Source organism: Anarhichas minor, unplaced genomic scaffold (assembly GCF_050575085.1).
Source record: "Anarhichas minor isolate MPS153535 unplaced genomic scaffold, ASM5057508v1 ptg000033l, whole genome shotgun sequence".
Lineage (NCBI taxonomy): Eukaryota > Metazoa > Chordata > Actinopteri > Perciformes > Anarhichadidae > Anarhichas > Anarhichas minor.
This window is the reverse complement of record NW_027466479.1, coordinates 12,003,658-12,016,121: the sequence shown is the minus strand read 5'-3', so window position 1 is coordinate 12,016,121 and position 12,464 is coordinate 12,003,658. Positions and strand designations below refer to the sequence as shown.

Sequence of the window (12,464 nt, the reverse complement as noted above, 5' to 3'; positions counted from 1 at the left end):
TTAATTCTTGGCCCATTTGAACTTGCTGTTAAGCTGTTTGTTGAAGTCAAAATATATATTTTTTTCCACTGTTGTCTCACAGTCTGCTTTCTGCTGACATGTCAAAAGAAAATAATCTTAATATGACTGCGCTTCATTTTCTGTTATTATCTAAATTATTTTTTTGTGATATTAGTTACATATACCAGTTCCAGCCCGTGTTTATCTAGCAGTGGAAATACTGCTATCCTGTGGCCACTAAAGAGTAGTTTTATTGTACTTCTATCATGAATTATGATCCTGCCATCTCGTAGAGACATTATACTACATGTGCACGCACACACACACACAAACACACACACACACACGCACACACACACACACACACACACACACACACACACACACACAGACACACAAACACATACACTCTCTACATGCTTTTGTCACTTAGGTATACCTGTATACCAATAACCACATCTTAACCATAATATATAATTGTTTAACTGATGGGGAACAGCTTTTTTGCCCCCAAATGGAAGCATGTTCCCAACAAGGACCCAAAACACATACAGTCACAAACTGTTTTCTGCTTTTTGTAATGTCACATTGCTCGCCTGCAGATACTTGTGTGTTTTTAAATGTTTGTCACATTTCCTCAGGGCTTCCTAATATTTGTCAGTAGTTTGAAAGAGAACATTGTGTTCAACTTTTTCTATCTTGTGTAATTCGTTCTCACTGTAAACTCTGATAAAGCCAGCCATAAGCTTCTCAATTCCCCCCCCTCAGAGACTTTGACATGTTACATGTATGTAAGCAGTATTCATCACTGTAGCTATATCACACGTAATGTATCTTGTGTCACATTTGCCATGAATTGCATTTTTATGGCCACATGATTATGAAATGTAATAATCTAGATGGCTTCTGAATCACTTCCATGTAATTCAACATGTATGTCACATTTCTTGAATCTAATGTAAGGGTTTTCAACAATGCCGGTCCGTACAAGGTTGTTGCATGCTGATCACCAGTCTCATGGGGATCATCACATCACTGTAGGTGTCTTTATGTTTCAGACATGTTCAAACATGTTCACCATTTAACCTAGTTTTTAAAATCACTGTTATTTTCAGATATTTTATGGGCCAAATGATGAATTAATTAACAAAAATAAGAATAATTACATTCTTAATGGATTTTTTTTGATCACTTATCATTAAATTGAACAACTATAGCTCTAACAGTTACACAACATAGCTATCAAATGTATTAATACACAATAACTTTCTCGCAAAAAATACGTTTATAAACACGTATTTTTGTAATATAACAAAAATGATCTACAGATTTATGTGGCGAAATTATAATATTTTGTATTCCTCACAGAGGTGCTTTAGACAGTTGGTGATGGTTGTTGGACATCTCGTGCTCAGTGAATATCTTTGTTTGTTTTTGACAGCCACCGGAGGACCTCTTTGTGGCGCATGCGCACACGGCGCTCCTTCAGATGTCAACTGCACCAGCGAGATAACGGACAAACACCACAGCGTTTAGACAAACACTAGCGAGAGCTCGTTAGCTTAGGGAAGTTATTAATCCTTTCGACAAAAAAAGCTCCTCCAGCCTGTACAAAGTAATGAGGTAGATAGTCGGACAGCTAAGTACACGTACCTTGATTACAACAGACTGGCACTGCCACGGTGAAAATGGACCAGGACATAGATTCAGAGGACCGGTTTCAAAAACTCTACCTAGTAAGTCTGTTAGCATAGCTAGCACGAAGCTAACACAGATAGTACCTCAAGCGCGCATTAATCTAGCAAGCTAACAGGCTAGCTCATCAACTATCCGATATCTAACCTGTCATTTATCGACAGTTTCCTTCATCTCTTAGTTTTCTGCCGGTTCTATTTATTTTCAGCGTGTCTGCAACAACTAATTAAATACGGTAACGTGAATGTTACCGTTAGTTTAGTCGGTGTTATGCAGCATGTGGTTGTTGCTCACTGTGATCAGCTAACAGCTACATAATATAGAGACTTTATACTCCACTCTATTAGTAGAATCGTATTGGGTCAGTGCTGAAAGTAACTTATGTATCGTTTGTCTGTGATTATTTGACATCAGCTAGGTTGTTACTGGGTTCCTGCTTGCTCATATCTAACGCTAGTTTAATGACATTCTTGCCTATAAACAATCTCACTGTTGTCTCCAGGAAATAAGGAATCAGTCCCACGAGTGCTCCTACAAAGTGGCAAAATGTCCAGAGAATCGCAACCGAAACAGATACAGAGATGTCAGTCCATGTAGGTACACTTTTTATGGAAACTTGTTCACAGTGTGATGTTTTTCTGCTAAACCTCCTTTTGACAGTGTTTGGTCAATTTACAGCCAATCTTATAATAATGAATGCATCATTTTCCTCTCATTGCTGCCTGCAGTCGATCACAGCCGGGTGAAGCTGGAGGGCACGGACAACGACTACATCAATGCAAGTCTGGTGGTCATGGAGGAAGCCCAGAGAAGTTACATATTGACTCAGGTAAGTCCCAGGCTTTTATAATACATATATATATATATATGTATTATATAGCATTTATAACCGTAACACCAATGTGACGTCTTCAGATTGCTTGGTTTCGTCCAACCAAACAGTCCAAGATACAGCTGAATGATCATTTAACTGATCATTCAGGCGCTGAAAAAGTTCACCACTAAACTTAACAAAAGCTACATGAAAGTGTATATCTTATTATTTAAGTACTGTAATATAACGTGTTAACGGCACAGCGTTAATTGATAAATTCTTGCCATTACTTTGGTGTAAACTGTTCAGTTGGAAGTCTGTAAGGCTCGTTAAGTGTTCTCAAAAAACTTGTGGCAGATAAGTAAATAAGTGTAATAATAACACATTTTATTTGTATAGCACTTTAAAAGGTACTAGATTGTCTGAGCAGGCCGGTTTTTGTTCTCCAGACAGCATTGTGAAGTATTATGTGTGTACATGTCATGTCACTGAGCCTGATGGATGATAAGAAGTGCTTTTATTTACCTAAATCTAGTGATGTGTAAAGCTTCTGCATCGCTGTGAACTGGAGGAGTGTGTGTGTGGTTGTGAGACACATTGTGTGTGTTTATGTAGCTACAAAGTAAAGTAAATCTGGTGAGAGTGTGCTCTCTCTCTCTGATGCTATAATTACGTAGTAGTAGAAGTAGCCTATTTAATAATGTTCTTTCTTAACTTTAGTATTTATCAATAATGGTTATTTATTATGTTTGTATACATACAAGCACATAAATTCATGATATTGTGATTTATTTATTTATTTAATACAAATATTTATGTAAAGGTCACACAGTATTTTGTAGTTATTTGCTACATTAATCTATATATAGTCGTATACACTTATAAAATTGCAACCTTTGAGAAAATGGAGAATGAAAATTATAATATCACCATCATGGTCTATTTTGTATCCTTTTCTGCATAAACTGTAAAAAACAATATTACCAAAACTAAGCAAGGTGATACATAATTGATTTATAGTTTTTTTAAATGTGTTTTTTTTTTTTACAACACCCTTGCCTACAGACAATGTTAGTGTATAGCCATGAACATATCAGAATGTATGTTATAACTGTCCTTATTAATCAGGCCATAGATATGAACTTTAACGTACTAAACAGAAACCAAACACAGGGACATCTTCATCCCACACAACTTTGAATATGCTCATGTCTTCAGCAAATGAAAGGACAAATAACCACTTTACTTTTTTTTCATGTAATGTTTTTTTTCTTGCCTGCATGACCACAGAAAACTGAGCCTGGGCTGATAAAACTGGTTCTTGCTCACCATACACTGAATACTGTCATTAGTTTAAAGCCACAGGAAGTTTGCTCAATTCGACGTGACACGACAGAAATATCAAGTTTCTTGCTTTAATTGTGGATCGCAGCCTTTCCAAGTATGTCAAGAATCAGGATTTAGACAACAGGCAGACATTTTTGAGATGTTATCTTGCAGTAATATGAATTTGTGTCGCAACATGTGTGCATTGGTTGTTTTTATATGAAGCAACGCTAGACTGCACCATCCATCCGTGTTTTGTTCAGGATTTATAATGGACCACAACACCGATAAGAGACGCTCTGAAATTCATTGCTTATCAGGTTGTGGGTATTTCACAGTCCTTAAGTTTCTTATCCTACTTGATGGTATTTTTTAAAATTCCATTGAATATACAAATGACAAAAAAAAGCAACAAACGCAAAGACTTGTTGACGGTGTCTCAGCATTGCCGATGCCTTTGTGTATGTTATCTATTCTGTGTTATTTGAGAGACATTTAAAGACATCGTGCCTTACAGAGTGCAGTTTTCTCATCTCAACCACATCGTAACCTTTAGCTGTCTTGGCCTTTTAAAGGAACACTTGTTAGTTGCACAGTTATCAGATTAATTATGGCCTAATGTTATCAATGTTCGGTCATGCCGGAAAGATTACACACATTTCAACTGAAAATGATTTTCCAGTGTCCACTGGACTCATTTCCTCCTGCCATGTAACTGATCAATGTGTGTGTGTGTGTGTGTGTGTGTGTGTGTGTGTGTGTGTGTGTGTGTGTGTGTGTGTGTGTGTGTGTGTGTGTGTGTGTGTGTGTGTGTGTGTGTGTGTGTGTGTGTGTGTGTGTGTGTGTGTGTGTGTGTGTGTGTGTGTGTGTGTGTGTTGTCCACAGGGACCCCTCAGGAACACCTGTGGCCACTTTTGGCTCATGATCTGGGAGCAGAAGACCAAGGCGATCGTCATGCTCAACAGGGTCATCGAGAAAGGCTCGGTAAGTACACGGTAATAAAACGGCATCATATTGTTTGGGTTGACATTTGTCTGGTTTCGTACACACCCACACAGACAGACTGCCGAAATAATGAATAGACCACAGAAAGACTAGTCACACATCGACCACTTTATCCACACGCGCATACTTTGTTGAAGTTTGCAGCCCGCTCACAGTGTGAAATCATTTGTACATCTTGTTTGATTAAATGGTCGACTGTGAAGCTTCCCTCTCGGGTCAGCAGGATAACAGGAATTCACTGTTTTCATAGTGTGTTCACAGATGTACGTGAGGAACTAGGACGCAGCCCAACCTCTCAACTCCTTTTAAATCCTCTGATCCCGTGATGTGCTGATTAAACACGCACACACACACACACACACACATGCGCGCTAACACTCCCTCAGCAGAGCAGCTGTGATCTCTCTCTTTCTCAGTAAAGCAGCTGGATTGGATCTCGCCGGGTCATGAGATTCTCTCGCTGAGTGTTTTCTTGGAAATGGAAGATTAAAAAAAGTACCTCGTCCACGAATATGATTAACCTCACAAGGATCCTTTTATGTAGGCCGGCTCTCCAATCCTGCAGCGGGACGGTTAGATGACGGAGTATCCTGAACAGCTCTGGCTATTGTCTATTTACTAAGAACATACTGCATGGTGAAGTGTTTGTTGTAGATATAGCTCAAACATTTATCACAGTATTTGACCGCAGTACTGACAGAAGACTTGCTGCTCCCTGAATAATATTAAGTGTTTTACAAAATCAGGAATTGTTTTTGAGTTGAGTCAAACTTCTCATCTTAACTTTATGTGAGCAAGATTTCATTGTTTCCACGACTGGTTTATAATATCAACAACAATCATCATTTTTTATATATTTCAAGAAATGAAGCTCAAAGTGCTTTACAACAAAAAACTGGTTCAAATACTTATAAAAAGAGGAGGGAAGTAAAAATAATACAAGTTAAAAAAAAGTATATTATGCGTATTTTAGGATTTATTTTCTTGCATTACTACATTTGACATATGTAGTAATGCAGTTATGTTACAGTTTGGTGTAAGAACTGTAATCGCAAAAATACCTAAATAATACATGAAAAAACTGAAAACAAAATATATGCAAAACATAGAATCCTGACTCATTTTATTTTTATATTATTATTATTATTGCAATGTGACAAAACACAACAAAATGACCTAAATTAGACCGACAGATGTGCAACAAAACAGATAACGGCTGTAGGACAATAGCTCTGAATGTACTCGGTGTCACAAAGCAGAAGTTGGATTAGGTATAGATGTGTAGTTGTTTATGTTAATAGAAAAGCAACATATTGAAGTTGTGAAAGTGTGTTATTGTGTAAGTGTGACGTGAACTGTTTGTGTGAGTGTAACGTGTGCAGGTTTGTGGGGAAGAGAGAAGACAAAGAGGATGTTTATCCGAAGCATTGTTTGATTTATTATCCAGCTTTGCGTCTCAGTGGAGAGGATCAAACTGTCCTCCTGTCAGTCGTCAGCTGCTTTACCTCAAGACCAGCATCTGCTTTTAATCCGGTGTATTTTGGTCTTTCTCACCACGTTTCTCTACTTTCTCCTCGTGTGTGACAGGAAAAGTGTGCTCAGTACTGGCCCACAGCTGAGGAGAGGAAGACGGCCTTCAGAGACACCCGTCTGTTGGTCACGCTGCTGTCAGAAGACACCAAGTCTTACTACACCACCAGAGTGTTGGAGCTGCAGAACATTAGCGTAGGTTTTCATTTACTACCGGGGACTTTCCCTTTTAAAGGTGTCGGAGAAGAACTGTTCAAGATTATCACACCAACACGTGTTTTCTGAGGCTTCTGAGAACTGAAATCAGCCTCGTTTAGCGCAAAGTTTTAACCGACAGATTAAACAGAGTTTTATATTTCCTCACATCCAAAGTATTTTCAGTGTAGGTGAGCTGTAGATTTCACTATGTCAAATACACAGTATATGCTTTAACTACAATGTTTCTCTTGTAATGTTATGATTTTCTCTAATCCATCTTTCTTATTAACTGTCAAGGTGGTTTTAAGAAAAGCATGAGAAAACAGCACATGTTTGATGTGGCAAGTTTTCAGAACCTGCATGTCTTGCATGAATTGAAACTGAAACCGTTGGAAGTGTTTACTTAGTTCAGCTCTCAAACACTGGAATAACCTCAGGTCACCTCAAACACAACTGATAAAAATAAAAATAAAAAAGCACTGACAAGCTGCAGATACATGAAAGCTTCGTACCTGCTAATGAGACCTCTGTGTGCTCTCACAGACCGGGGAAAAGAGAGAGATCTTCCACTTTCATTACACCACGTGGCCAGATTTCGGTGTCCCAGAGTCCCCGGCATCCTTCCTTAACTTCCTCTTCAAAGTGCGCGAGTCGGGAGCGTTGGGGGTGGACCATGGGCCCGCTGTGGTGCACTGTAGCGCTGGAATCGGACGTTCGGGGACGTTTTCATTGGTCGACACGTGTGTGGTGCTGGTGAGTCCTTTTGTTCGTATCAGTGTTTACGTATTCTGACTCGGGAGAAAGATTCGCCTTTTGTTCTTTTCTGCAGTGACTTGATTCGTCATTTAGATGCGTGTGTGTGTGTGTGTGTGTGTGTGTGTGTGTGTGTGTGTGTGTTCGTTAGTGCCAACACAGACCAGGGAGCACGTGACCTTTTATTTTAACGTTATCATCCTGGTTAGCTGAGCTAATGTACAATTCTTTCCCGTCCAGATGGAGAAGAGGAAAGACCCGTCATCAGTGGACATCAAAAGCATCCTGTTGGACATGAGGAAGTACCGCATGGGCCTGATCCAGACCCCGGACCAGCTGCGCTTCTCCTTCATGGCTGTCCTCGAAGGATCCAAGCACATCACGGGAGACTCCTCCGTACAGGTAGCTGCACCACACACACACACACACACTAATGTGTCTAATTCTGTCACTCAGTACACTAAGGACTCGTTCCTCTCCGTGGTGTCTCTTGTTTGATTGTAAATCCAGAGGCACATGATGTATATAAGATAAGGATCAAACACAGACTGTGCTAAGTCTGTTTGTGAGTTTATCCAGGCTTCTGATCAATTCACACTCAATTAAGAGGAAAATCTAAATATGTTCTAGTCTAATTGATGCAGTCAGAGAGGTTAGAAGCTGACATGACTGACATTAAGGTTTATTTTACGCCCACGCTGGAAAACCATTGGCCGAGAAATGTGAATGTTTTTTCTAATTTAACTTACCTCCATTATGTGTTTCACCCATTTGTCTCTATAAAGAGCAGTAATTCCCCTTCATGTTATGAGTTCCTTACCGTTTACCATTGTTCTTGCCAGTGGGGCTGAAACTCTGAGACTGAAACAGTTTCTTTCTGTTTTTATTTGTCTCTGCCTCTCTTTACCTTTGGCACTCATAGCAGAGTGGTTTATCTTAGCTTATTTACTTTTGTGAAGGATGTCAGAAGTACCGAACTATAGTACAACACACAAGGACACACGTGTGCTAATATGCCTTCCTCTTCTCTCTGTATTCCCTGTTCTTCTCGCTCGTGTAGAACCGGTGGCGGGAGTTGTCCAGAGAAGATCAGGAGCCGGCAGCAGAGTCCCCCCCCTCCACTCAGCCCCCAGCCAGGTGTGCAACAGAGCGACACAACGGCAGCCAGCGGGGAGGTCAGCTGGAGGAGGGAGGCGACTACAGACAGGACAGCAAAGTACCAGCACAGTCTCCTTGCAAGGAGCAGGAGCAGGAAGGCGGCACGACACAGTCAGTACACCAAGTCTGTAACCGGCCGATAGATGCTCTGAATAGCTGAGAGCTGTTTACCTATTGTTTCGCTCCCTTTTTTTTTTACACAGCAAACGACGCAGAGAAGACAGCATTTCCAAATCAGGCACAGCCAAGACACCCCAAAGCAAGCCCAGGGCGAACGACTCGGAGAAGAAGAGGAAAAGGTGATTATATCTTTCGGACGGAACCACTTCATTTTTCACACACACAGCATCAAGTTGTTGTTGCCTTCCACGGTGATTCATTAAACACCGTCACAAAAGCCACTTTTGTATTCATTTACATCCTTTAATTTGTATTAATAAACACTGACCGACCATATCTAATCCACCGCAAGTGTTAAGAAAGAGAGCTACTGTTGGTTCCATAACGGGAGACGTAGAAAATCGGCAGTGTGACATCATTTAGCACGCTTCCTAGTTTCCTAGTTCCCTTTAGGCCGAAAAGAAACGCAGCAGTTTCTACTCAACAGCTCCTGTAATGTAAAAGAGATGAGTCAATTTTCAGCTCCATTTCTTTTGAGGAAATCCGGGTAGGCTTCCCCAGTGCATGACTCATCCTCCTGTTGGCACCAGTTAGACTTCACACAGAGTTCAGCCCCCCCTCCCAACATTTTCAGTAATTTAGTGTGAAGCCACCTGTGTAGCTAGCTGACATCGACTTCACCTTCTCATCAAGGCAGGACGCGTTTGCCCCGACGAAGCACTTTATTTCTGATGACTGTGCACCCGGCAGAAAATGGCTCACCAAGTCATTTCCCAGCAGCCCTCCTTTTGTTGTGTGACATGTCGGTTGTTGTTCCAGTCATTTCGGCCCAAACTGCACCATTTTCTGACGAGGTCTCATCAACTCTTCTTCTCGGACAGTTTGGGCTGCATTTGCTGCACATGACAAGAGCTGGCCTGTCCAGCGGGGGGCCGCAGCGTATCTTTACCCTCCCCCCTCCCCCCCCCTCTGTGACAGCAACAACCTCGAAGAGCTCATTTACAGGACGAGGTTTACCCGCAGCTTTTAAAACGAACGCCCCAAGTCTTGTACAAGGAGGTGTGAGTGCACTGCTGGAGTCTGCTGTGTTTTTGTTTCTGTTGAGGTTTTTGCTCTTTCCTTTCATGATTTGCTTGGTTCCTGCGGTTTGGAGTGCATTTTGGCTGCATTCTGGCATGGTGTGTGTGTGTGTGTGTGTACATTTGTGGTTAAAGTGTTGAAGCTCTGAAATGTCAGGTTGGGTTGGAATAATGCAAGGCGCTAAGTTATGCTGTGCACCAAAGATTCAAATTTTTGTGGCCTCTTTTTATGCGTCTGTTCAGTCCTGTGAACCACTAAGGTTTTCTCCTCACTAAACGATTGCTTTGCACATGAAAGTGCTGCTAGTTTGTGATGACAAGTGTTTTTTTTAGGACAGAGAATGTAGAATCGTTGAATCAAAAGAAGTAATTAAGTAATACAGCAAGGAAGAATAACTTCTGGTGAGTTTGTTGCATGTTCCTGTGTTGTTTCACGAGGTTGTTAACGTTTCTTCGGTCACCGTAGCATGTCCGTTCAACTAATTGGTTTGTTGGTGTTAAACTGCATCAGTTGAGTTCCGGCCTTGTTAAAGTTTGAATGGAAGTTTGGAGGTTTCGAGATTCATCAGGAGAGTTATGGTGAGATCTAGGAGGGCCTTTGTTGATTAAATAGGCTGGAGGACTGTCGAGCATTCAACAGTTCTGTAGTCTTTTGCTGTTTTGTGTTGTTCAAAACTCCCAAAAATAATCCTTTAATTACCGCGTAAAACAAAACAGGAATGTTTGGTATCTTTTGCTTTGAAAATGACTGCGAGAACAATTTGATTATCGAAATAGTAGTCGATTAATTAACCGTCAATCAACCTATGGTGTCACTGCTACAGATATTTATCCTGTAAAAATGGTTCTGTTGACAAGTTCCCTTTAATTTATGCTGACCAATCAGCGTCCTGTGAGGAGCTACTGGCAGCTAGGGGCGTGGCTTAGGTGTGTCAAAATAACAATGGCGGCTCCTGAAGAGGCTAGTGTAGACGCTGCAATAGCATCCGTTTTATAATAACTGAAGTATTTCTTAATTGAAAGAAGAGCAGAGAACCGTACTGAAGGCTTTTCTCGATGGAAAAGATGTTTTGGCTTTTCTTCCGACTGGCTTCGGCAAGAGTTTGATTGACAGATGGTTCATCCAATCACCTGCCATGTATTCTTTCGAGAGTGCCCGCCCTTTTCTAAACACTTTCCAATGATGGCTTCTGTGTACTAACCATCAGGTTACAGCTTAAAACGTCTTTTTTGATATTCAATATACATGATCCAATTGAGAAAAATAGAAAATGAACCAGAGAATATTTGGCATTTTTTTGGCACTAATCAACTTATTGACTAATTGTTTCAGCGCTACTCTCATCTTCAAACCCCTCCTACATCACACTGGGATGAGTCTTAGTTCCACTCCCAGATAATCACATTTAACCACGTGTTCTAACGCTCTGCAATAACTAAATGGACGTGTAAATGTTGCAGCTGAGAGCATCTGAACACCGTGTGACGCGTTGCTCACTAAGCATTATTGCTGCTTTCAGCTGCATCTGTACTCAATCTACTGTTGGTGTGATCAAAGTGATCCGAGGCATCGTGCCACAGCTGAGCAAAACTACCTTTTATTTTTTGAGATTTTCTTCTCTGGGGTTGAGTTTGATCTCGTAAACTTGACCTGATTGTGTGGCACGACTTTCCTTTGATCACTTTTGAGCTTCACCGACACTCTGGTAGAAGATCGTGTCTCGAGTTCAACCTCTTTTAAATACTTTGTGTCTTGTGACAGGGCGAAAACCAGCGACTGCTAACTACCACCGCCTGCGGCCACGCAGCTCCAGCTCTGGCAGCGAAGCCAACAACCGGCAGGGATCTCCAGCTCTCTCACAACCTCTGTGTCCTTCTTCCTCGACTCCTAACCACTCTTCCTCACCTCCACCGCCACAGCCAGCTCTCGTCACTATCGCTTTTATTTTATTTTATTTTTTAATGTCCCAGCCCTGAAACATTATTCAGCCACCACTCATCTCCCTCTTCCTCGTCCCGTTAGCCGCTTGTCACTCCTCAGTCCCTTCACCTCACAGCCTTCCCTCGTCTCCTCATCCTCTCTAAACTGTTTACAGCCGACACTTTGACATTCTTCGAAGACAGCACATTTGAAAAGACAAAACACACCAGCGCTTTCTCCCCCCAATTACACCTCAACCGCAGCCTGCGCTGCTTCTGGAGTCAGAAAAACGTTTTTTTTTGCTTTAATGTTATTATTTGCAGCTTTTACATTCTATTATGGGTCTTTTGCATTTATGAAAATCGGACTGATACTAGGGGCTAAAGCATCGACGATTTGTAATGCTGTTCATATGTGTATTTTTCTTTTTTTTTCCAGAGGCAAAAATAAATGTTCTATTTTTTTATAAGAGATTACTTGAAGTTTTTCAGCAGTGATGAGGGGTGGGGGGGGGGTTGGGTAAATGAAAAGCACTGCCTCCTCCCACGTGAGAAATTCAGTGGCATGTAATGTTTCCATGATGTACATAGTGTTGTTTTTAAAAAGATGTGTGTAAAAAGACATATTTTTGCTTGTAAAAACAAAAACAAAAAGATGAACGACAATGTTACAGATTTGAATACAGTAGAAACCTGATTTGATGACTTGTTCTCCTTTTGAACTGAAACTGTCTTAATTTTCCCTTTTCTCTGAGAGTGTAATTTCCAAATAAAACTGGTATTATCTAGTTTACATAACAACCTGTCTTTGCTCTTTTTCTGGTTACTGGTCGCCACAAACCTGTTAGTACATCTTTCATAAGCAG

General features: G+C 40.8%; 1 protein-coding gene across 3 annotated transcripts; it reads left to right on the top strand.

Annotated features, from left to right (window-relative positions):
- Positions 1-1,506: 1,506 nt before the first annotated feature.
- ptpn2b (protein tyrosine phosphatase non-receptor type 2b) lies at positions 1,507-12,399 on the top strand. 3 transcript variants are annotated; one of them, XR_012957673.1, is made up of 11 exons: positions 1,507-1,736; positions 2,198-2,288; positions 2,424-2,524; positions 4,721-4,819; positions 6,428-6,565; positions 7,112-7,321; positions 7,562-7,723; positions 8,382-8,590; positions 8,683-8,778; positions 9,481-9,658; positions 11,441-12,399. XR_012957673.1 is itself a non-coding variant. In XM_076106398.1 (10 exons), exons 1-10 carry the CDS (start codon positions 1,689-1,691, stop codon positions 9,396-9,398), a joined length of 1,260 nt encoding a protein of 419 aa, XP_075962513.1. In that variant the 5' UTR covers positions 1,507-1,688; the 3' UTR covers positions 9,399-9,471. The 3 variants fall into 3 exon arrangements, 2 of the variants coding, with proteins under 2 accessions (XP_075962513.1, XP_075962514.1); XM_076106398.1 differs by lacking the exons at positions 9,481-9,658; positions 11,441-12,399 and adding an exon at positions 9,293-9,471; XM_076106399.1 differs by lacking the exon at positions 9,481-9,658 and having other exon boundaries at positions 1,508-1,736.
- Positions 12,400-12,464: the final 65 nt, after the last annotated feature.